The sequence below is a fragment of the Diaporthe amygdali genome (assembly GCF_026229845.1).
Source record: "Diaporthe amygdali strain CAA958 chromosome Unknown NODE_7_length_1459731_cov_64_868725, whole genome shotgun sequence".
Lineage (NCBI taxonomy): Eukaryota > Fungi > Ascomycota > Sordariomycetes > Diaporthales > Diaporthaceae > Diaporthe > Diaporthe amygdali.
The window spans coordinates 1,059,456-1,084,027 of NW_026517027.1; the positions used below are offsets into that span (position 1 = coordinate 1,059,456).

The window sequence follows — 24,572 nt, forward strand, 5'->3', positions numbered from 1 at the left end:
TGGACTGATAATCAACTAAGTAGCACAGAGGCATTGCTTTTTCCACTCTGGCGTCGGGCTCTCAGGCGTGGTCTCCGGTGTCTCTTTGCCATCAACCCAGCGTCTTCCTCGCGCTATGAACTCGGTTTCAAGGCCTTGAAGTTCTTGGTGATATTGGTGATAGCCTCCTCGACTGGCAACCTTTCCATGGATGATGCTCCGTAGAATCCGTGTACTCCTTTTACCTTCTCCAGGACGTATTTGGCATCATCTGGAGCAGCGATAGGCCCACCATGGCAAAGGATTATCACATCCGGCTTAATCTTCGCAGCGGCATCTCGGATCTTCTGGATCAGCTTGACACACTCATCTACGGTCTTCCCACTGGTGGCCCCTATACTTCCGGACGAAGTCAGTCCCATATGGGCAACAAGAATGTCTGCTCCCGCCTCTGCCATCTTCTTGCTCTCTTCCACGTTGAAAACATATGGCGTTGTTATCATATCAAGCTCTCTCGCCAACCGGATCATGTCAACCTCTTGGTCATATGACATGCCTGTCTCCTCGAGGTTGGCCCGGAACTGGCCATCTATCAACCCCACGGTTGGGAAGTTCTGCACGCCAGCGAAGCCGAGGTCCTTGAGCTGCTTGAGGAACGCAGGCATGTTCCGGAAAGGATCAGTACCACAAACGCCAGCGATGACTGGAGTGTGCTTCACTACCGGCAGCACCTCATTCGCCTAGAGGCACATTATTAGCCTCTGACACGGCACTGGAAAAGCTCTAGCTTGGTGTTTACTTGCCATATCTAGCACCACATCGTTTGCGTTGCCATACGGCATCAGGCCTGCCAGCGATCCCCGGCCAGCCATTCGAAACCGGCCGCTATTGTATATAATGATCAGGTCTCCTCCCCCTTCCTCGACGAACTTGGCTGAGAGCCCGATCCCTGCACCAGCTCCAACAATGGCATGGCCCTTGTCGACCTGACCCCGAAGCTGATCCAAGATCTCCTGGCGGTTCGTCGGTGGAGCCATGTCTGTTTGCTAGCCCGTCCACGAAGTTGTAAAGTATGCTTTTGTTACAAGTCGGGATATTTGTCGGGATTCACAAAAGCCATGTCTCTCGTGATTCGAACGTATTGGTAAGGATGTCATTCCTGACGTCACTGGAACTTGCTCACGAAGCCCCGCATTGTGCCTCCTCCTTCCCAAGCTTTCACTCGCAAAGTGGACCTCATCGACTTACATGATCTCACATGGCAAATCTGCTGTCTGTGACAGGTAGTTGACTTTACTCAATGTCATAAGCCTGGATCTCTGTATTTGACCTTTACTTACTTGCTCTAATACCCTCTCGAAATACTGTACCCCTCAAAGAGCACCCTCACCACCTGCATCCTGAAGTCGAGTATCGCATCCGTTGTTTCCACTTCATTCTCAAAGAAGACAACCGAGATGTCAACGGCCTGCCTCATTTAAATTACTAATATAAACACAAATTAGTGGGCAAGAGCACAAATTCTTGTTTTTCCTACGCCATGTCTCACGCATGTACCTCTGCTACAGTCCTTTTGTTGGGCACCTGTGATACCAAATTACAGGAGCTACTCTTTCTCAAAGACCAAATCCGAGGTCAGGGCTCGGTTGAAGTGATCTTACTCGATGTCGGTCGAGACAATGTCGAACATGACGCTATAGACATCACACAGGCCACACTGATCACAAAACACGGCGAGGGAAAAAAGGCGGCCGACCTGCCTCGAGGCGAGCTCATCAAATTCATGGCGGCATGCGCCCGTCGTGCTGTGAAGGAGCTCTTCGATGAGGGCAAGATTCATGGCATCATCAACGCGGGTGGGTCAGGGGGCACTAGTCTGGCAGGTAATGTACTTGTTCACGTCTATGAATTGGCCATTGCGCTGACAAAAAGCCAGCCGAGGTTATGAGGGAAGTCTTGCCAATAGGATTTCCCAAGATGATTGTTTCCACAGTTGCCAGCGGTGATACGGGACCCATAGTGGGCGAGACTGATATTGCGATGCTATACTCTGTGGTAGACGTGGCTGGACTGAATCAAGTATTGAGGAATATTCTTAGCAACGCAGGGGCTGCAATCGGAGCCGCTGCGAAAGCCTATGCATCAAGACAACGCGGCTCCCACGATATGACAGACAAATCCAAAAAGCGCATCGGTATCACGATGTTTGGTGTGACGACGCCAGGCGTTGACGCGATTCGAGGACACCTGGAGTCCAAGTACGACGTCGAGATATACGTCTTCCACGCAACCGGTCACGGCGGGAAGGCTATGGAAAGGCTGGTGCGACAGGGAGAGCTGGATGCCGTTCTAGACTTGACAACAACCGAAATATGCGACCTTCACACCGGAGGAGTTATGTCAGCTGGTCAGGACCGTCTTCAAGCAGCAGCCGAAGCAGGGATACCAAATATCATAAGTCTCGGGGCCACCGACATGACCAATTTTGGTCCGAAGAGTACAGTCCCCGAGAAATACAAGAACAGGAAGCTCTATGAGCACAATCCCACGGTGACGTTGATGAGGTCGTCAGCGGAGGAGTGCAAGCAGGTCGGCCAGTTCATCGCCGAGAAGCTGAGGTCTCACGCAAGGAGGCCAGAACTGGTCCAGCTGTGGATGCCGCTTGGGGGTGTTAGCATGATTGCTACTCCCGGCGGCCCGTTTGCGGATGAGGAAGCGGACCAGGTGCTCTTTACAACCGTGCGGGACGGTCTTGCGGGATCTAATATCAAGGTGGTGGAGGACAAGAGGGACATTAATGATGAGGGATTTGCCCAGGATATCGCGGAGGCGTTGGCTGGGCTGCTAGACTTGTGATGGCCATCGCACGGGACCGTCCGACTCCCTTTCGCCTCTTCGATATCATCCTTCCGAGACATGTCGGAGTGGGAAAAATAAATGTCGAAAGCGAACCTCCTATCTTGGAGTAATGCATCACAGTCGGATTGAAATGACTCCGATCACACGATTTCCCCAAGATGTCTATCAAGTTCACTCACGTGCACTCTCAACAGAGGCGCCCGGCTGGAATCCAATCTCGGCATCAATTTCCCCAAAAATAACGTCTATCCAATGGAATAGGGCGGATGCTACTTAGTCCCCGGGATCTTGGAGACGAGTGAAAGAAAAATACCCACAATGTCTACGGCACGGCAAAGCGGGTAACGTTGCAGGGCTACCTTTATTAATGTAACATATACCAGATGTACGCTCCTAAATCTTGCCCAGGCGGCCACGATTCCTCCTTCTAGACCACCCCGAGTGCTATGGAAGTAGTTTCCTGCGGCTGCTCCCGAAATTGATTTGACCCGACTACCGTTCTGTGGGGACCGGTGTAGCCTGTCTGGAGCGCGTGTCGGCTTGAGAGATCGCAGTGTGCTCCAGCTGACAACCGCCTTCTCGGCAATAAAGATTGACCTGTCACTTTGAGCCGAGACAATACACATTGCATCATAGCGACTCAGAAGGTGCCTTATCAAGATGACCATGAAGTCCTGAGGACACTTCGGGCCACGTTGTTTTGATAAGGTCCGGCTTGGAGGTTGACACGACTCGTCCGTGATTCGTTGACGATACACCCACTCTATCACAGCCGAGCCACCCAGCAGACGGGACTGTGCGGCGCGTGTCTAGATTAGTATGGGCCACGATGTTACGCCCCTCGAGCGGTTCTCGGCCTTTTATTCTGTCGGCGACAATTTGACAACTTCCAAAAAGAGCAAGTGACCACACCAACCCCGGCTCATACACCTATGGTCTTGCTCACATGCAACGACTTATCATTAACGACTAAGCACCCTACCCGGCAGGCTTAAATCCTTCCGGGCTCTTCATAGAGCGTACAGTCGTTTCAATTGGCCCACTCCGTCTACAAGGAAATTCGGCAAAGATTGATACTTTCCGATTCGAGAAAGAAGACTTCACAAGACTCTACGGTCGGTACCTGCATCGATAGCCCCCTTTAGGCCAGATGACAGGGTCAGCCATCTAACGCACGATTAACATGATGCAACGTCCTGGACCGACTACAGAGGCCACTTTACTCTTTCAGCCAATTTGCCCTAGGAAGAGAGATTACATGGACGTTCTGTTGGCTCTGAGGCCTGGTCAGCTGGTCGCGCGCTTGGTGGGAGCAGGCAAGTGGACAGCTCTTGCCAGCACCAAAAGGCACCTGGTGAGACTTAACACTGACGAGGCGAGGCAAATAGCATGCCCTGGTGATGGGACCTTGATCATACGTCCCTACTCTCCCTTGTCTGAGAAAGGAGAATGGCTATTTCTTTCCTGCAGCTCGGAATTCCGGCACATAGATGGGCAACGTTGCTGCTGCTCGAGTTATCAAAGTCAACCTGGACAACTGCCAGCTTTGGAAGTGAAACTACCACGTGAAGTTGAGAAGAGACATCCCGTTGGTCATCTGTGCCATGTGTGTCTGATAAACCCTATGCTACCTTGACACGCGATGTTAGTAATTAAAAACTCAGACATATATAACACCGACACTCATCTATCCTCCAGTAGAAGTGCCCGACGATGCTCCTTTCTGCCCACAATATTCCACATATACCCATTCCCTTAGCCTCAAACTGTTTTCAACATGCGTTCCAGTCTTTTCACTTCAATTCTGGCCTTAGCGCCTTGGCTCGCGTCTTCCAGTCCTATAGCGCAAGTTGACAAACGAGCAAGTGGTTATCAGAACACTGTATACTTCACTAACTGGTACGTGTCTTGTTGGAAAATTCAAGACAAAGTAAGCTCGTATTAATTTGTCCAGGGGTATCTATGGACGAAACTACCAGCCGCAGTCTTTACCAGCCAATGAGCTCAGTATCGTCCTGTACGCATTCGCAAATCTACAAAGCAGTGGTGAAGTGTAAGCTAGAATTCCTTTAAATAATGGAATGATGCTAGTGAGCAACTGCTGACCTCAAAGTAGATACTCGTCGGACAGCTATGCCGATCTGCAGAAGCACTATGCTACAGACTGTGAGTCGGCCCTGTAGCTCTTGTTGCGCTTCATGTCCTAATATTGCATACTGACACTTCGAATTTCAGCGTGGAACGATGTCGGAAACAATGCATACGGTTGCGTGAAGCAGCTATACCTTCAGAAGAAAGCCAATCGACAGCTGAAAGTGCTCCTCAGCATTGGTGGTTGGACTTATTCAACCAACTTTCCCGCGGCAGCCAGCACAGCGGACACTCGTGCGACTTTCGCTTCAACAGCAGTAACCCTGATGAAAGACTGGGGCTTTGGTACGTATTATCGCAACAAGATGGCTTGCGGAAGCTGTCCTTTTCTTAGGCACCGAGAATGCTAATTTGTAATTCTTAACAGACGGCATCGACATCGACTGGGAATACCCAGCAGACTCCACGCAGGCAGCCAACTTCGTCTCCCTGCTCCAAGCCGTCCGCTCAGAGCTGGACAGCTATGCCGCGCAGTACGCCCCGGGCTACCACTTCCTGCTGACGGTCGCCTCACCCGCCGGCCCGCAGAACTACAACACGATGCAACTCTCCGCCATGGCCAACTACCTGGACTTCTTCAACCTGATGGCCTATGACTACGCGGGCAGCTGGGACAGCACGAGCGGGCACCAGGCCAATCTGTACAACGCCAGCGATTCGGGCAACCCACTCGCCGCCAAGTACTCGACCGACAAGGCCGTGACTGACTACATCTCGGCGGGCGTCCCCGCGAGCAAGATCGTGCTCGGCATGCCCATCTACGGGCGCTCATTCGAGCAAACCGCCGGCATCGGCCAGCCCTACACCGGTGTTGGGTCTGGCTCGTGGGAGAACGGCGTGTGGGACTACAAGGCGCTGCCCAAGGCCGGCGCCACCGTCATCACGGACGTCAAGGCCGGCGCGACGTACAGCTATGATTCGTCGGCGCAGGAGCTCATCTCTTATGACACCCCTGACATGGTCTCGACCAAGGTTTCGTACCTCAAGAGCAAGGGGCTTGGCGGGAGCATGTTCTGGGAGGCGTCGGCCGACAAGAATGATAGCTCCAGTCTCATTACTACTAGCCTCAACGCGCTGGGCTCGCTGAACTCCGACCAGAACTTGTTGAGCTACCCGAATAGCCAGTATGCGAACATTGTTGCTGGTGTGCCGAGTTGAGGGAGGGTAGCTGAGATTGGATGATGAGGTTTCTTTTCGGAAATGAAGATTATTAGTAGACTTTGGGTCGGACAAGGAAGCGACTGTCCATTTCAGTTTGTATATATGACAAAGGGACATGACTTCACTTGTATTATTTCATTATAATCTAAATTTCCTTTTCATTTGCTTCGACCCCGTAAATATCTTCGTACGACGCTCGCAACAGCGATCAAGTTCTCTTGTATGCAAAAGCATAATGCCTGTACATGACTGATTGTGTTACACATTACTTACCCAACAACCACTGATTCTGGTTATGAAGCTTGTTGCTGGGCCAGGAATTCCTCGGCCTTAGTCCATTTCAACCCAGGGTATCTGTCATTATCCAAGGGGTCTAGTTTCCCATCTCCTGAGAACATGTTCGCCATATATTGCACTGTAAAATCTCAAGTTAGCTATCCATGATTGCAGAGAAACAGTGCGTAACTTCGGAATCACTTACTGCCCTGCCACGCCGGGAAGACGGCCTGCTCGCCTCCACCGATGGAGAAGCGCCTCATGAAGCTTGACGCGCCCTCCAAGAACCCAGCACTCCCCACCCACATCGTCGAGTACGTCGCACCGCGCACGCGGGTCACAATTTCAGCAAGCTCTTTCGCGGTGAAAGTGTCTCCAGCGATGCGTAGGAAGCGCGGCGTGGGGTTCGGATCCGCAGCGACGGCGGCCGTGTAGGCAGCCGTGTCCGCGACCGTGGTGAAGTCCAGCTTCTGCTCATCGCTATTCCAGTACAGGACGCGCTTGAAGCTGTCGTTGATGAGGGGCGCCTGGCCGCCCAACAGGTCCATAAAACCACCGTTCAGTACCGACGTCCACTGGATGCCGGACTCGTTTAGTCGTGTGTGGAATTCCCTGCGCAGGTCGAGATTGCGGTTAGAGCCGGGCGCCGTCTTGGTGAAGTCGAGAGAGAAGTCGGAAGGGATAAAGCGAGGGACGTGGGCGGCGACGGCGGCGTCCAGCAGCGCGCCTTGTGTGCCGTGCATGGTATCCTGCAGGCCGTTCAGTGCCGACACCACGCATGTTGCGCCCTGCATGTTCTTCGTCAGGGCGGCTACGTCGCTGAGGTCTGCTTCTGCCACGATGACGCCCGCGTTCCGCAGGGCCTCGGTGCGTGAGGGAGCTGTGCCGGGCCGGACGATGGCTTTGACGGAGACGTTACGTTGTCGCAGGTTCGTTGCGATGACTCGACCCAGCTGGCCTGTGGCTCCAGCCACGGCGACGAAAGGCTTGGACATGACGGTGGCTTAGGTGCGTTGGTGGTGAGGTCAGAGGTGATGGAGGACTATTTTGACGGCCGTTGTGTTGTCGCTGGCTTCTCGCTCCGCAGTGTACACTTAAATAGTGATCAATGTATCTATGGTTGCCGGCCGCTCTGTTTATATTCGGAGGTCGAAGAGTACTCGTCGGGGAGAACGTTACGTTGTCAGGCGTTCTCAATAACCGAAGACACTCCTCAGATGTTGCTCCTTGTAAGGTCGAAAGTGTCTACCTTCATCATCTTTCTGAAACTATAATCCAAGACGGGACAGTATTATATAAAGAGTAGATATCAACCTGGATTTGTACACGCACGGCAGTACTGCTCATTTGATAATCAGTCTACTCGCACTCATTGTTCATCCGATCCATGTCGGACACGATACGTCCTCTCGGGCCCGAATGGGGAAGTCCTAGTGGTGATGTCACTGTTCTGGCAACCGCCTCGATTAGTATAGCAGTGTGCTGAGATCTGGACGAGTGTCGTTCGCATTAGCTGAGCAGGCCGAGGGACGAACAATGCACATTTTTGCGCTGTTGCTAAGACTTAGACATGTTCGTAGTCATGTCGTCTGGTAAGTAAGCAGGTAAGGTATCATAGGGGAATTGGTGAGGCTCCCTGTTGCTCTCGCTTAGCGTAGCTTGGGCGCACAAGGCCGGAGGCCGAGCTTATCAATCATACAGGAACTAGACCCCTGAGCTCTATTTTAGTGCTTGTTGTATAGGCTATTGTACCCACCCAGCTTGTCTCACAGGCTGGACTGCTTTCCAATATCTCGCTGCTTCGCATTTCGCCCTCACAGTTGTGGGCCCTTTGCTTGCTGAAAGACCGAGACATGTGTGTAGATGACAGGATTTACCCCAGAATATTACCAGAAGTAGTCCGTTCCACTGTGACATTTTCGTCAGGCTCAGATCCTCTTCCTTCAGAACACCCGCTTGACTGAGATTTGCCCGTCCTTGTTCTCGTCAACTTTAGTGGCGAGTGCGAGCTATGTCAAGAAGACTGTGCTTCGCTCCAGGAACCTCAACGCGGAGTACACGTTGTGCATCTTGTTTGGGTGGTATGTTCACAACACAGTGTGGTCTGAGATATGTCTGGATCACTACTCTACAATGAGCATGATGACCACTGCCCAGCAGTTTGCTCGTTCCCCTAAAGTGATTTCATTCCATCATTCCACATCCCTCAACTTTTCTTGATCTCGACCTGAAATTTGGCGACCCAGTCCGTAAACTCGTCCTTCTGGCCTGCCCAAGGCTTGGCTAAAAGCTCCGAGACCGCAAAAGCATCGAAGAAGCACTGGTCCATAAGCCGGGTGATCTCTGCTGAATCAAGATCGTAGAATGCGACGGCAAGACTGTTGAAACGGTCGGCCATCTTTCGAAGGAGAGGCAGTACTTCATCTAGGCGGGAGACAACCACTGATTCATCCTGAGAAGCCAGTGGCAGTTTTGGCAGCGTCTTGAGCCTTCGCTTGATTAGAGCCTGGAAGAGCAGGACAGTGAGTCGTAGCCTGCGCAGAGTCGAGTCCAGTCGGTCCCTGATTTTGTCGGGATCGTCGCGTGGGATGACAGTGTTCGAGTTCATGAGGTCGTCAATCATGGCCTGAGTGCTGATGTGAGTGTTGTTCACATCTTCGGCGAGATCTAAGACAGCTTGGTCGTGGCCTCCCTCCCCATCATCAGAGTCGTCGTCCTCGTCGTCATCCTCATCCTGCTCCTCCGACCACTCCTTGAGTTCCTCCATGACGTCCTTGAGCGTGTCCCTGAAATGCTCTGCCCTGTGAACAAGATGACCCACCACACCCAGGTTGGCAAAGTTGATGACCTCGTCACAAACACCCCACAGCACACCAGTCGCCATGATGCTGCCCTTGCCACCCTTTGGCCCCGAAGGACCATCCCGCTTCTCCGGAGGTAGGACTTTGCCGTCTAAGGGGATCTTCTGGATGAGTTCTCTCATCTCTTTGAGGACCCGCCCACATCGCCACGCCAGATCCCGGCGGATGAGTTTCGTGTACGAGTCGGCGTGACATAGCTGGACGGCGGATACGATGGCTGGGATAGGCTCCTGGATGAGCTGCCTGAGCACCGTACAGATCGCAGATGGCGTGAAGGGCTCGGTAATGATCAGGAGGGAAATTTTGGTGGCATGAGCCTTGACCAGAGATGCAGAGTCTCTCGCAAGGGCTAGGCAGTCCAGAGGCTTCGTGCCGTCCTCTGGTGACCTCGAGGCGGCCCATTTGTCTGCGGACGGGCCTGAGTCACTGTTGGAGTCGACAACATCTTTGAGAGACACTTCGAAACCCTGAATGAGCGTGACAGCACTGTTGACCAGCGAGTTGAGCTCCTCGAGCCCTTTGGTAGCTGACGAGGCCATGTTATTGGGAAATCCAAGCCGTGCTCTGCAGATATATGCACTCGCTCGACGGCGGCTGGTTGGCTCACCAGAGTACCATCTGAACTGAACTTTTGGAAAAGAATGGCGGGGCAGTTTTCACAGTGGGGCAGATTCACTGAGCTGGGAGCGAGCAGCAAGGCCCTGGAGGCGTGGTTGAGGGCAGGCACAGAGCTATCTGCACCTGGGGTTGCCGGCCGGTCTCAAAACCTGGGGTTGTGGTCGGTGATTGGCTGGCTGCAGGGGGTCGTTTCTGGAGTTGCCAGCAATGCTCATGCCCGTGCTAATGCTCTAGGTCACAGCGCAACTTCAACTTCCGACCTTCACAGTCTGGGTTACAGCACGACGACACGAAGAGTAGCTGTGTGTTTTCTTGCACGTTCAGGAAAGCAGGGCAGTCAAGCTTGGAAATGCATCAAAAAGGCTTTGTGGTGCTTTTAAGCACCCTTGCCAGCTCTCGGGTGGCAGCCGCTGAGAGCTTGCCTCGAGGTGTCGGCCCTGAGTGTAAGTCTCCATGCAGACCGACCCGTTCAGGACACCTTTGAACCCAATTGACCATGGATTCGTCAATCCCTGGTGCCATAATTCTATCAACAAATGCTGAACACTTTTCAATGATTGCTGGCTGACCAAATCACCACAGTTGCCAAGTTCTTCGCGACAAAAGAGACATTCCAATGCATTGGGCATCCCTCCATCGTCCTCAAGTCCTCTCAGATCAACGACAACAGCTGCGACTGTCCCGATGGCTCTGACGAGCCAGGCACTGCTGCCTGCGCGCATCTTGATCCCTTGTCCCCGGAACAGCCCCTTCCCGCCTCGACAAGCGGAACGACAAACGTCACGAACGCCTTACCTGGCTTCTGGTGCGAAAACGCAGGTCATATAGGCGCATATGTACCCTTCATCTATGTCAATGACGGTGTATGCGACCACGACCTCTGCTGTGATGGCAGCGAGGAATACTCTCATGCTGGTGGTGTCAAGTGCCAGAACCGCTGTGACTCCATCGGCAAGGAGTACCGAAAGCTCGAGGAAACTCGCAAGCAGGCAAAGGAGAAGGCCGCCAAGCGCCGGAGGACCATGACCAAGGAAGCCAGAGAACTCCGACGGCGGGTGGAGGCTAAGATCGCATCCCTGGAGGAGGAGGTCAAGGGTTTGCAGGCCAAGAAGGACGAGCTGGAGAAGAAGTACAATGAAGTCGAGCGGTCGGAACGTGGAAAGGTCGTCAAGACTGATGGAGAGGGTGGGAAGCTGGGAGTCTTGGTGGCCCTCGCGAGGGGCAGGGTCAACGAACTCCGTGATACGCTTGAAAGGGTGCTAGACCAGCGCGATTCCCTCCAAGAGCGGGTCCTCGAGCTGGAGGAGATCCTCAAGAAATTCAAGGAGGAGTACAACCCCAACTTCAACGACGAGGGTGTCAAGGCCGCTGTCAAGGGCTGGGAGGACTATGCCGCCAAGACAGCAGACGCCAAAGAATCCAAGCTCCAGGAGTCTGACATAGATGCGGTTCTGAAACCGGATAGTGAGACCTCTGGCATCAACTGGAATGAATTCGAAGGCGAGGAAACTGTCGACACCGATATCCGTAAGTCTCACTGACTCACTGTGGCATGAACAAACTTGCTTACTCCCAGCAGTCTACAGCATCGAGGCCTACCTGCCCGAGCCCCTGCGGGCTTATCTCCACGGAAAGATCAACACCCTCAGAGTCTGGTTGATCGAAAACGGCATCATCGCGGACAACCCTTCCGCTGGCCACGAGTCGAAGCTGGTGATTGCTGCGCGCGAGGCCTTCCAAGCGGTATCTGATGATTTGTCCAAGAAGGAGAGGACTCTCGGCGACCAGGAGGAAGATCTCAAGAAGAACTACGGTCCTGATGACATTTTCCGCGTCCTGAAGGACAAGTGTGTCGATGTTGATAGCGGCGAATACACCTACGAGATCTGCTGGCTTGATAAGACCACTCAGAAGTCCAAGAAGGGCCACGCCAACACCAACATGGGCAAGTTCACCCGCATCGACATCGAGGAGGCCGACGACGAAGAGCGTCTGGATGGTAAGAGCCTGGGCAAGGGACCGCGCCAGGTGATGCGCTACGAGAACGGTCAGAGCTGCTGGAACGGACCGCAGCGGCGAACGGATGTCTGGCTAGGTTGTCACGAGACGGAGGAGATCTGGAGGGTCAGCGAGTCCGAGAAGTGTGTGTACAAGATGGAGGTTGGCACACCGGCTGCTTGTGAGGACGTCCATGAGCCTGGTGTCCGGTCCAAGGACGAGTTGTAGATGGCGTGGTTGACATCAAACGGATGAGGCGTTCCCAGTGGGAGTCCTAGCGATCTTTGACAACCATACAATTGTACAATCACAGGCTAGAGAAATGGTCCAGATATAGAAGGGAGCGAGGGTATCACAATGTCACATTTGCTATGAATTTAAAATCTAAATCTCTTGTCACGGGCTTCCACCTGCCTTCGGTCTGCTCATCAACCACGTACCGAGGCCAATCTTCGCCTCTTATCCCGCTCAGCCTGCTCAGCCATGACCCTTGCAGTTAACGTTGCAGCCATGGGGTTGTTGATGCTGGGGGCATCGTTCTTGCTAGACTTTGGGGCCTTGGCCGGGCGGCCATTTTCCGCCCCACCGTTCTTCACGCCATTTGACCCTTCGTCCTCCTTCTCTCCAGCCTTGCGCTTCTTCTTCTTCTCGCTCTTGTCTTTCTTCTTGCTATGCGTCAGGCCCTTTGCGCGCAGGTTCTCCATCCTCTTGGTCATCTTCTCCAAGTCGGCCTCTTCCGTTGGCAGTATCGGCAAGACGTCTTGCTCCTCGAACGGCTCGCTGCACTCGGGGCAGTTGTGCTCTTGGTCTGTTATCTCCTTGATCGCTACCTCGGCAAAGACGTGGCCGCACGGCACGATGTAGACGGCCTTGGTCGATGGGCCCAGCTCCTTCAGGCTGACGGGGCATGCCCAGATCTCCTTCTCCTTCGTCCCAGCCGGCTTGTACCGCTTGAACTTGAGCCTCACGATGTCGCGCAGGCTCTTTATCCCCGTCGATGCGAACGTCATGTCGTTGCCGTTGGCCTTCTCTTCCTCAGCCTCGTCGTCACCGCTCGGCACCAGCCCCTTTAGTATGGACTCGTAGTTGTACAGTTTGCCTCGCCAATCTGATGCCACGTTCTCCATGTCGAGTGGCTCTGAGGATAGGGGGTCCTGTGTCCATGCATGGCTGAGGGATTCGAGTGCGTTGGCCTTCAGTTCGCTTACGGTGAGGGCGCGCGCGGCTTCCTTGACGAGCTCGCGGCGCTTGGGGATGGAGCCGCCATCGTTTCCCATGATGCGCAGGAGTCGATTGATTCGATTGGAATATAGTGACCAATAGAAGCAATATCTTCTGGGAAGATGACCCCGTGCCTTGCGGTTTGACGTTTTGCGAATCTGCGCAGAAAGTGAAAGCTAAGTAATGGAAGAGAACGAAAGTGTCCCACCAGTGGTACAATGATGCTGTTGCGCAGAGTACATTGCGACCGGGTATTTATCGATAAGGATAAGCTGGGGTCGGTGATTTGTTCAGGGGGGTCATCACCCGCCCAGGCCGACTACAAGCGGCTCAGAGGACCTCGGGAGGAAACAGCTACACCAGCTGCCTCTTGGTGAGTTGGCAGTATACAGTAATAAACTTTGTCTCGTTGTTCTCTCCCTTCCTTTGCCCTCTTACATTCATATCGAGACAAAAGTGTCTGCCTGCTGCCACTCTTTTTGGGCAGCCCTCACACTGTTCCCCGGCTGCATTGTTTGGCAGCGCAGCACCACCCAAAACACGACGTACAGATCAAGACAAGCTTGGGTGACCTCATCCGCGCACGACAACCCACTCCATCCCACAAGGCGCTGGCGGAGCTTTCGACCTGCCCCAAATCCCCAAGCCTGTGATTCTCAGAATGAAATAGGCCCTTGAAGCTTGCCCAGTGTAGGGACGGCAGCCATCCAAGACAAGATGGCCAACCAAGCGTCGAGGCCCCTCGAGATCGCCCTCGAGAACCTGGACACCCTGCTCAGGGAAATCAAGTCCAGGACCATTTCTGAGGACCAGCGCAAACGCTTCGCCAGGCAATTACGAGATGCGATTGTCGAGAGGTGCCACCGCGGTATGTCCTACTCTCCCTGCCCCTGTGCGACGTCTCGCGCAACATCAACACTGACCGGCTGCCAGAGCTCGCTCCCGAAAACTTCGCGATCCTGTCCGCCCAGTTGCAGAAGGCCATCAGCAATCTCATCATCCATGGCAACGACACGGCCGAGCGCCTGGGAGGCGTCTACATCATCGACACGCTGGTCGACTTCGAAGGGATCGACATGGCAACGAAATACACCCGATTCACACAAAATCTGCGGCAGATACTGCGAGGGAAGGACATAAACCCGATGCGCCCTGCTGCTGAGGTCTTGGGCAAGCTGTGTAGGCCCGGCGGGTCCATCATCTCAGAGCTGGTCGAAGCCGAGACCAAGAACGCTCTCGAGTGGCTACAATCCGATCGCATCGAAGAGAGGAGATACAGTGCCGTGCTCGTTCTGCGGGAGCTCGCTAGAAATGCGCCCACACTCATGTATGCGTACGTTGGCATGGTCTTCGACATGCTGTGGGCGGGGCTCAGGGACCAACGACACCTGATCCGGGCAACGTCTGCCGAGTGCGTCAGCGCGTGTTTCCGTATCATACGGGAGCGAGACCAAGAGCTCAAACAAATCTGGATGGATAAGATGTACAACGAGGCGTTACAGGGCTTGAAAGCTGGCTCCGTCGAGTCGATCCACGCATCTCTGCTGGTATTGAAGGAATTGCTGGAGCAGGGCGGCATGTACATGCAGGACCACTACCAAGAGGCCTGCGACATTGTGTCTCGATTTAAGGACCACCGAGACCCTACAATTCGCAAGACTGTCGTGCTGCTCATTCCCGACCTCGCTAATTACGCGCCATCGGAGTTTGCGTCCACTCGGCTACACGGGTTCATGCTTCACCTTTCCAGCATGCTTAAGAAGGAGAAGGAGCGGAATGATGCATTCCTCGCGATTGGAAACATCGCCAACTCCGTCAAGAGTGCGATAGCTCCGTATCTTGACGGTGTTCTGATTTACGTCCGCGAGGGCTTGAGCGTTCAGTCGCGTAAGCGCGGCTCTGTCGACCCTGTGTTTGACTGCATCAGCCGTCTCGCCGTCGCCGTTGGCCAGACGCTGAGTAAATATATGGAGGCCCTCCTGGCACCAATCTTTGCTTGCGAGCTCACGCCAAAGCTGACGCAAGCCCTCGTCGATATGGCTTTCTACATACCACCAGTCAAAGCTACGATCCAGGAGAGGCTTCTCGATATGCTGAGCAAGGTGCTCTGCGGGCAGCCATTCAAGCCGCTCGGCGCTCCGCAGCCGAATACTCTCCCGTCTGTGCCCGTCATCCAGAAAGATCCGAAGGACCCATTAGCGTATGAGCATAGGAAAGCCGAGATCAAGCTGGCGCTTAACACTCTGGGCAGCTTCGATTTCTCAGGTACGTCTCTTGATGCTGCTCTTTGTGATCTACACCACCAAGTTCTCAATTATTTGCATCTCGAATTCCCAGTTAGACATCGGCTTCACGTTCCTTTTCCCCTAAACTGACTGTTTTGACTGTAGGTCATGTCCTTAATGAGTTCGTACGCGACGTCGCAATCAAATACGTGGAAGACGACGACCCAGAAATCCGGGAGGCAGCAGCATTGACGTGCTGTCAACTCTATGTCCGTGACCCGATTGTCAACCAGACGAGTTACCACGCTCTGGCTGTTGTTGGCGAAGTCATAGAGAAGCTGTTGACCGTGGGAGTTTCGGATCTGGATCCTAGTATCCGCCGCACAGTGCTCGCAGCGCTCGACGAGCGCTTCGATCGGCACCTTTCGAAGGCAGAGAATATCCGGACCTTGTTTTTCGCCCTCAATGATGAGTACTTCCCTATTCGAGAGGTGGCCATCTCGATCATTGGCAGACTTGCCAGGTACAATCCAGCTTACGTAGCCCCTTCCCTCCGCAAGACTCTGATCCAGATGCTTACCGAGCTTGAATTCTCCAACGTGGCAAGGAACAAGGAAGAAAGTGCCAAGCTACTGTCGCTCTTGGTCCAGAATGCTCAAGAAATCATCAACCCCTATGTGGACTCCATGGTGAAGGTTCTCCTTCCCAAGGCTAGCGACAAATCCCCGTCTGTGGCGGCTACCATACTCAAGGCGCTGGGCGAGCTTTGTGCGGTCGGAGGGGAGAGCATGCTGCCTTACAAAGATGAGCTCATGCCAATGATAATCGAGGCACTGCAGGACCAAAGCTCGTCTCAGAAACGGGAGGCTGCCCTCCATACGCTTGGCCAGTTGGCTAGCAATTCTGGCTATGTCATTGAACCGTATCTGGATCACCCCCAGCTCCTCGAGCTGCTGCAGAACATCATTCGCAGCGAACCTCAGCATGGACCACTCCGGCAAGAGACCATCAAACTTCTCGGTATCCTGGGTGCCCTTGATCCCTACCGATATCAACAGGTGGAGGAGCGCACTCCTGAGATCTCAAGGCGGGTCGAATCAACAGCAATGACAGACGTCTCGCTGATGATGACCGGTCTGACCCCGTCCAACAAGGAGTACTATCCTACTGTTGTCATCAATGCGCTTCTCAACATCTTGAAGGATCATTCCCTGGTCTCCTACCATGCTCAGGTCATCGATGCGATCATGAACATTTTCCGCACTCTTGGTCTGGAATGCGTTTCCTTCCTGGATCGCATTATACCTGCCTTCCTGATGGTCATTCGCAGCACTAATGGTCCGCGGCGAGAATCATACTTCAACCAGCTGGCCATGTTGGTGAGCATCGTGCGTCAGCATATTCGCAACTTCCTGCCCGAGATTGTGGACCTCCTTCAAGAATTCTTCCCCGACAAGCCACCAACTTTACAATCAACCATTCTGTCGCTAGTGGAAGCTATTTCTCGATCTCTCGAGGGCGAATTTAAGGTCTATCTCGCCGGACTCTTGCCCATGATGCTCCACGTTCTCGAGCATGAGACAGTCCCTAAGCGTACAGCCTCCGAGAAGGTCCTTCATGCGTTCCTAGTTTTCGGTTCGAGTGCCGAAGAGTACATGCACTTAATCATTCCGGTCATCGTGCGCACGTTTGAGAAACCCAGCAATCCAACAGTCTTGCGCCGTTCTGCGATTGAGACGATTGGAAAAATCTCACGGCAGGTCAATCTCAATGACTTCGCTGCCAAGATCATCCATCCTCTTACAAGAGTCCTACAGTCGAATGATCCGACCCTCCGAATGGCCGCCATGGACACCCTTTGCGCTCTTATCCAGCAGCTGGGACGTGACTACCTACATTTCTCTCACACCGTTGGCAAGATTCTTCGAGACAATGGCATACAGCACTCTAATTACGACCTGCTTGTCAATCGTCTCAAGGAGGGAGGCATTCTGCCACAGGACCTGAGCTCAGAGACGCGTTTCGTTGATCAGGTTGACGAGACGCCCTTCGCAGATCTCGGAACTAAGAAGTTGGAGATGAACGCCATACATCTGAAGTCAGCTTGGGACACCAGGGGCAAGTCAACCAAAGAAGATTGGCAAGAATGGCTTCGTCGGTTTAGCACGACGTTGTTGACTGAGTCACCAAACCATGCGCTGAGAGCCTGCGCCTCGTTAGCAAGTGTCTATTTGCCACTTGCGCGAGAACTCTTTAATTCAGCATTCGTAAGCTGTTGGAGTGAACTCTATGAACAGTTCCAGGAAGAGCTTATTCTCAATCTTGAGAATGCGATAAAATCGGAGAACGTAACTCCAGATCTGCTCAACCTTCTCCTGCATCTGGCCGAATTTATGGAGCATGACGACAAGGCTCTGCCTATCGACATTCGCGTTCTAGGCAGAGAAGCAGCACGATGCCATGCCTACGCAAAGGCTCTTCACTACAAAGAACTGGAATTCCTTCAGGACCAGAGTAGCGGCGCGGTGGAAGCGCTGATTGTCATCAATAACCAACTTCAACAGTCTGATGCGGCTATTGGTATCCTTCGCAAGGCCCAACTTTATAAAGACGGCATCCAGCTGCGTGAGACTTGGTTCGAGAAGCTGGAGAGATGGGAAGAGGCTCTTGCCTTTTATAACAAGCGCGAAGCTGAGATCCCTGACGACCAAGCAGTGCCAGTCGAGATTGTTATGGGCAAGATGCGCTGTCTGCACGCTTTGGGTGAATGGGATGCTCTGGGGCAGTTGACGGGGACTACGTGGGCAAACTCCTCACCAGAGGTCCAACGACTCATCGCGCCCCTAGCCACTACTGCTGCATGGGGCCTTGGGAAGTGGGACTCCATGGACAACTATTTGCAATCCCTGAAGCGGTTTTCACCGGACAGAGCTTTCTTCGGCGCTATTCTCGCTTTGCATCGCAACCAGTTCAGAGAGGCCGCACAGAACATCGAGGCTGCTCGGGAAGGACTTGACACGGAACTTAGTGCGCTCGTCAGCGAGTCTTATAACCGGGCCTACCAAGTTATCGTCCGTGTGCAAATGCTGGCGGAGCTTGAGGAGATCATCGTCTACAAGCAGACCGATGCAAAGAAGCAGTCCACGATGCGTCGGACGTGGGAACAGCGCCTCAAGGGCTGTCAACGCAACGTTGATGTCTGGCAGAGGATGTTGCGTCTGCGAGCACTCGTCATCACGCCAACAGAGAATATGCATATGTGGATCAAATTCGCCAATCTCTGCCGAAAATCTGGACGAATGAGCCTTGCCGAGAAATCCTTGAAACAGCTTATTGGCAGCGATGCGCCCCTAGAGTCCATGATTCCCTTCTGGAACGATCGCAACGTGAGGCCCAATATACCCAATCAGGTTGTCTACGCTGTTCTGAAGTATCAGTGGGAGCTTGGCCAACAGGCTACCCACAAAGACACTGATATCTCGGAGAAGGCTCTCAGATGCCTCCGGCTGTTCACTGCAGAGTCAGCAAAGGCTTTCGAACTCATCAGAGCCGGGCCGATGCAGTCGCACCAAGCTAACGGTGACAGTTTCCACCTATCGCATAGCCTTGGTTATCCGGACCATCATAGTTCGCATGATGCGTATCTTTCGCAACAGAGAGCCACTGTTGACGAGGCTGTACTGCTCGCGAAGTGCTATCTCCGTCAGGGAGAGTGGATGATTGCGTTAGACACCGACAACTGGACACACACGCATGTCAGGGAGATCTTGACCTGCTACTCGCAAGCCACAAAGTACAACTCTAGATGGTACAAGGCCTGGCATGCTTGGGCTCTGGCAAATTTCGAGGTCGTCCAGGCGCTCTCATCGAACGGCGAGGGCGTTCCATCGCGGATCGACCACGCTGTCGTCGCCAACCATGTTGTCCCAGCTGTTCACGGCTTCTTTGAGTCCATCTCACTTTCTCAGGGAAGCTCGCTGCAAGATACTCTGCGATTGCTTACCCTTTGGCTCACACACGGTGGCTACTCTGAAGTTACCTCTGCTGTCACTGAAGGTTTCACGCATGTCAGCGTCGACACGTGGCTTGAAGTGATACCACAACTGATTGCACGCATCAACCAGCCTAACAAGCGAGTCCAACAGTCCGTCCATCACCTCTTGGCCGACGTAGGCAGAGCGCATCCCCAAGCCTTGGTCTACCCTCTCACAGTGGCGATGAAGTCCTGGCAAGGTAGCCGTCGTTCGCGATCTGCTGCACAAATCATGGACAGCATGCGACAGCACAGCTCCAAGCTTGTTGAGCAAGCTGACACAGTCAGTCATGAACTGATTCGGGTCGCTGTTCTGTGGCACGAGCTGTGGCATGAAGGCCTTGAGGAGGCAAGTCGCTTGTATTTTGTCGTCCACAACATCGAGGGCATGTTTGCTGCTCTCGAGCCCCTCCACCAATTACTAGACCGTGGTCCGGAGACGCTCAGAGAGATCTCCTTTGTTCAGACTTTCGGCAGGGATCTTACGGAAGCCAGGGAATGGTGCAGGCAGTACGAGGTCAGCCACGATGTGAATGACCTCAATCAAGCCTGGGATCTTTATTACCAAGTCTATCGGCGCATCTATCGGCAGCTGCCGCAAATGACATCCCTCGAGCTCACGTATTGCTCGCCGAAGCTGATGGAGGCCAAGGATCTCGACCTTGCAGTGCCAGGTACTTACAAGAGCGGCCAGCCTATCGTACGCATTATGTCTTTCGACACGACGTTCAGCGTTATTAGCAGTAAACAACGTCCCCGAAAATTGAACATAAACGGTAGCGATGGCCAGTCTTATACCTTCCTGCTCAAGGGCCACGAAGACATTCGACAGGACGAACGTGTCATGCAGCTGTTCGGCCTTTGCAACACACTGCTGGCGAACGACTCGGAGTGCTACAAACGTCACTTGAACATTCAGAGATACCCGGCGATCCCGCTGAGCCATAGTTCTGGTTTGTTGGGCTGGGTCCCGAACAGTGACACTGTGCACATGCTCATAAGAGAGTACCGAGAGAGCCGAAAGATTCTCCTTAATATCGAGCATCGCATTATGTTGCAGATGGCACCTGACTACGACAACTTGACTCTGATGCAGAAGGTGGAGGTCTTCGGTTATGCGCTTGACAACACTACTGGTCAGGACTTGTACCGCGTGCTCTGGCTTAAGAGCAAGAGTTCGGAGGCCTGGCTGGAGCGGCGTACGAACTACACACGCAGTCTAGGTGTGATGAGCATGGTTGGCTACATCCTGGGTCTAGGCGATCGTCACCCTTCAAATCTCATGTTAGACCGAATCACTGGAAAGATCATCCACATCGATTTCGGCGATTGCTTCGAAGTGGCCATGAAGCGGGAGAAGTATCCCGAGAGGGTGCCCTTCCGTCTTACCCGAATGCTCACGTATGCTATGGAAGTCTCCAATATCGAAGGAAGCTTCCGCATTACGTGCGAGCATGTGATGAGGGTGCTGAGGGACAACAAGGAGAGTGTTATGGCGGTCTTGGAAGCGGTAAGTCGTTGCTTCGCCTCCTTTTTCCCATTAGAATTTTGGCTAACGTGGTCGCGCAGTTTATTCATGATCCACTCCTTACTTGGCGGTTGACCAGCGCCGCCAGCCCGGCAGGACCCAACTTCACCTCCGAGAGGGAGCAAGCCCTTGTCGGCCCCCAGGCGCCCCGGGGTCGCCGCGCATCCATCCTCGACGCCGACCCTGCCGCGCTTCGCGCCGCCCAAGCAGCTGTAAGCATCACCAACGACAACGCGATGGCGGGCGGACCTCCTCGATCCCGTGCTCGCACCAACTCCTCTGCCGGTGCTCCTCCCGTCGGCAGCTTGGGCATGAACGGAGCCAACGGCGTCAATGGCCAGCAGAATCAAGACCCAACCGAGATTCAGAACGCTCGCGCAGTCGAGGTCCTGGACAGGGTGTCGCAGAAACTGACGGGCAGGGACTTCAAGGCTGGCGAGGAGTTGGACGTGCTCACGCAGGTCGACAAGCTCATTGTTGAGGCGACGAAGCTGGAGAATCTCTGCCAGCATTACATTGGTTGGTGCAGCTTCTGGTGATTGAAATGGAAAAGGAGAGGATGCATGTGCACTCATCGAGGGGAAAGTAGCGTGATAGGAGTCGTTATGTGTTTTACTGCTTTTTTTCTGATTTTAGCCACAAACAGAGACGGGCGACGGATTCGCAAGAAAGGAAATCAAAATCGAGAGCGCGCTGGAATGGCAGTTATCAGATCAGGGTGGTATTTCCGCAAGGAGTTTAGGTTGAGTTTAAAGGGCAGTGGACACTCCATACCCGCAGTAGTTGGCGTAGATAGTTTGGGGGGATGAATAGTCAAGCATTGTTTTGGCCCTCATCCGAGTTTCCCCTATTTTTCTAGAAGCTTTGACAGCAGACTTGCATCTTTCATCTCTCAATTCGATCCAATGCACTTGGCTCCCATGCACAGCCCCAATGCGCTTAAGTGCTGATTGGCTGTACTAGAGGGCTTTGCCCCATAGGTAAAAGCTCATCTGTCTCTGTCGTCCTACCTTTCGTCGACGTACGTCAGCCACAGCTCACCGCCATCAGTGGTCCTCCTGTCAACTAAGACTGTTGTTCTGCTTGTGGGCGAGGACGATCTCACAACTACTAGGTTGCTGTCTTCAGGGAATTCATAGTAGCAGTCATATATTGGGGGCTTATGAGTCTGTTCATTCTTGCCGCCTCGCAATATGTTGGCTTTCTTGACTGGATGTATTCAGAGGCATGCCGGTGGTGATGAAGACGACGACAGTCCTCCCAGCGGTGTTCCCCACAGTGGTCCCAGTGAAAGCAATGGTTCGTCTTCTCCTTTTTTTGTTGCCCCCGTGTTCAGCATCTCTTATTAGTGGATTGTTGTGAAAGTCCACTCGGTCTCAATTGCTGCTGTACCATAGAAGGGCACCGGCCATGAAGAGCAACGGCCTCGTCTGACCTAGTCTCAGTGGCAAGTGTCTTGACTCTATTCTTTGTCAATTCTCCTGTCTGATTCTGGGCCGTGCACCTGTCATACCACGTTGGGAAGAATCCTCCGCTTTTCGGCTCATTTGAACCCTCTATACTGACACGTCTTCCTCGAAGGTCGGAAAGTCTTCGCTCACTATGTGGTAAGCTACTCACAAACCAGATACAAATACGAAACGGAGAAGGAGAGATGCCTAATAAGCATCTAGTTTGGCCTCACCGATGGCCACACGGACGAGGACTGGAACCAGGAGATCCTCGCCGCCCATGCGGCCGGCATCGACGGCTTCGCCCTCAACATAGGACCCAGTGATCACTACACAATGCCGCAACTACGCCAGGCCTACTCGGCCGCCGAGGAGCTCCGCGAGCAGCGCGGCATCGACTTCGTCCTGTTCCTCTCCTTCGACATGGCGGCCGGGGAGTGGCCGGTCGTGCTGGTCATCTCGTGCATCAACGAGTTCAAGGACTCACCTGCCCAGTTCAAAGTGAACGACCTCCCGTTCGTATCAACCTTTGAGGGCCCGCGGTGGGCTAACAACTGGCCGGCTGTCAGGGAGGCTACTGGTGGTATATACTTTGTGCCGGACTGGAGCTCCCTTGGGCCCCATGGTGTAGGCGAGAAGCTGCGTCTGATTGATGGTGCCTGTGAGTTCTACTCCCGCGAACCCCTACAGACCAATAATACCATTGAGAGAGAGAGAGAGAGGAGGCGAACTCTAACCGATCCTGGGTCCCAGTCTCTTGGGCTGCTTGGCCACGCGCAGATCAGCATCATATGACGACTGAAGAGGATGTTGAATATCAGAAGGCACTCCGCGGGAAGTCGTTCATGGCAGGCGTCTCTCCATGGTTCTATACGAGTATTGCGCCTATCCTCGATTGATCACCTCGGACTTGAACTGACCGGCGTCCAGGGTTGCCGCAATGGGAAAAGAACTGGCTCTCCGCGAGCGAAAAACTTTGGTACGACCGATGGATGCACATGCTCGAGCTCAAACCGGAATTCGTCCAAATCATCACCTGTAAGCGTCTCGTTCTCCTCGGACAACGTCAGCTCTTCGTGTCTTGTGGCTGACCATCACACGCCACAGGGAACGACTACGGTGAATCCAGTTACATCTACGACCCCGTCCGCCCGGGCCAGATTGTCCCAGGAGCCGAGCACTATGTGCACGACCTGTGCCCACATACCGCATTCAGAACTATCCTCCCTCACTTCATTGCCGCTTACAAAGCTGGAAGTACACAAATCGGCATGCCGCGGGAAGATTGCGCCATCGCGTGGTATCGGACTACTCCCGCGGCTTGTGGACACGATGGTGGTAAGACCCGATTTTCTGCTGGCCTGGCAGTCTGGTGAAAGAGTTCTTTGCTGTGTGCTGACATTGTGTCTCTGCCCCTTAGACACATGCTGGGGCCAGGGCGGTGGTCAATCCGCAAGCCAAGGAGCCAGAGATGTCGTCTCCGTGCTAGCAGTTACCAAAGAACCGACTTCTCTTCACGTGAGCATCGGCGGCATGTCCCAGGAATTTACAACACACCATCAGCATGGGCATTTGACATTCCTCGAGGTGCCGTTTGATGGCAGACTTGGCCCAGTCCAATTGTTTATGAGTGGCAAGTCGGTGACGGGGCCGGAAATTCGGAACGAGATCCCTCCGTGTGGACACAACACATACAATTGTACAGCGATCCATATATAATAGGGGCAGGTAACGGACGGCAGACTAGTATGTCGTCCATCCATTTGAATAAGCTGGTAAGCTTGCAGTAAAGTAGCATCAGATTCGGTGCCGACTCCCCCGACTATGTATTTCTCCCCGCAAGACCGCGTGTTCAAGCCTTTCGGCCGGCGGGGTATTTGACAGCGACTCTCACAATTGCTGAACCTGTCAACAACGATGACTCGCATTATGGCCATTTCTGTCAACGGAGTTCAGTGGCCGGCCGTAGAATTTGCGCCATGCTACGCTGTCTAATCCCATTGCCATTGGATGCCGGGCCGGCTTGGCTAACGCCCATGTTGGTCTAGAGCAGCATTTGGTAATTGTGGGTAACATACTCGCGAGCGATGCGCCAAGCTCGAGGCGTGCGAAGACAAGCTTTATGCTTAATGAAAGGGTGTGTTTTTAGTGGGTTCTGCCATGTTTTGTTTCATAGGCTTATGTAGGCACCCTTCATCTCGGCACTGAACC

At 53.5% G+C, this 24,572-nt stretch overlaps 8 protein-coding genes across 8 annotated transcripts; 4 read left to right on the forward strand and 4 right to left on the reverse strand.

The window, feature by feature from the left end:
- Window positions 1-113: 113 nt before the first annotated feature.
- Window positions 114-1,016, reverse strand: J7T55_013961 (TIM-barrel enzyme family protein; the record flags this gene model as incomplete). The annotated part of the gene is made up of 2 exons (XM_053140885.1): window positions 114-682; window positions 779-1,016. 2 exons carry the CDS (start codon window positions 1,014-1,016, stop codon window positions 114-116), a joined length of 807 nt encoding a protein of 268 aa, XP_052996297.1.
- A 503-nt stretch (window positions 1,017-1,519) lies between these two features.
- Window positions 1,520-2,835, forward strand: J7T55_013962 (transcriptional regulator; the record flags this gene model as incomplete). The annotated part of the gene is made up of 2 exons (XM_053140886.1): window positions 1,520-1,835; window positions 1,916-2,835. The coding sequence occupies 2 exons, from the start codon at window positions 1,520-1,522 to the stop codon at window positions 2,833-2,835; spliced, it is 1,236 nt and encodes a 411-aa protein (XP_052996298.1).
- Window positions 2,836-4,615: 1,780 nt separating this feature from the next.
- J7T55_013963 (glycoside hydrolase family 18 protein) lies at window positions 4,616-6,147 on the forward strand (the record flags this gene model as incomplete). Its single annotated transcript, XM_053140888.1, has 5 exons — window positions 4,616-4,737; window positions 4,793-4,891; window positions 4,955-5,004; window positions 5,074-5,274; window positions 5,357-6,147. 5 exons carry the CDS (start codon window positions 4,616-4,618, stop codon window positions 6,145-6,147), a joined length of 1,263 nt encoding a protein of 420 aa, XP_052996299.1.
- A 296-nt stretch (window positions 6,148-6,443) lies between these two features.
- Window positions 6,444-7,421, reverse strand: J7T55_013964 (uncharacterized protein; the record flags this gene model as incomplete). The annotated part of the gene is made up of 2 exons (XM_053140889.1): window positions 6,444-6,565; window positions 6,632-7,421. The coding sequence occupies 2 exons, from the start codon at window positions 7,419-7,421 to the stop codon at window positions 6,444-6,446; spliced, it is 912 nt and encodes a 303-aa protein (XP_052996300.1).
- A 1,211-nt stretch (window positions 7,422-8,632) lies between these two features.
- On the reverse strand, window positions 8,633-9,826 carry J7T55_013965 (uncharacterized protein; the record flags this gene model as incomplete). The annotated part of the gene is made up of 1 exon (XM_053140890.1): window positions 8,633-9,826. One exon carries the CDS (start codon window positions 9,824-9,826, stop codon window positions 8,633-8,635), a length of 1,194 nt encoding a protein of 397 aa, XP_052996301.1.
- Window positions 9,827-9,928: 102 nt separating this feature from the next.
- J7T55_013966 (glucosidase 2 subunit beta) lies at window positions 9,929-12,131 on the forward strand (the record flags this gene model as incomplete). Its single annotated transcript, XM_053140891.1, has 4 exons — window positions 9,929-10,044; window positions 10,140-10,207; window positions 10,488-11,432; window positions 11,485-12,131. 4 exons carry the CDS (start codon window positions 9,929-9,931, stop codon window positions 12,129-12,131), a joined length of 1,776 nt encoding a protein of 591 aa, XP_052996302.1.
- A 200-nt stretch (window positions 12,132-12,331) lies between these two features.
- Window positions 12,332-13,180, reverse strand: J7T55_013967 (uncharacterized protein; the record flags this gene model as incomplete). Its single annotated transcript, XM_053140892.1, has 1 exon — window positions 12,332-13,180. One exon carries the CDS (start codon window positions 13,178-13,180, stop codon window positions 12,332-12,334), a length of 849 nt encoding a protein of 282 aa, XP_052996303.1.
- Window positions 13,181-13,841: 661 nt separating this feature from the next.
- Window positions 13,842-24,242, forward strand: J7T55_013968 (phosphatidylinositol 3-kinase tor2; the record flags this gene model as incomplete). The annotated part of the gene is made up of 13 exons (XM_053140893.1): window positions 13,842-13,992; window positions 14,058-15,389; window positions 15,515-20,892; window positions 20,952-21,429; window positions 21,557-21,631; window positions 21,891-21,931; window positions 22,134-22,209; window positions 22,492-22,517; window positions 22,584-23,022; window positions 23,292-23,399; window positions 23,469-23,699; window positions 23,782-24,060; window positions 24,205-24,242. The coding sequence occupies 13 exons, from the start codon at window positions 13,842-13,844 to the stop codon at window positions 24,240-24,242; spliced, it is 8,652 nt and encodes a 2,883-aa protein (XP_052996304.1).
- Between the last annotated feature and the right edge of the window lie 330 nt (window positions 24,243-24,572).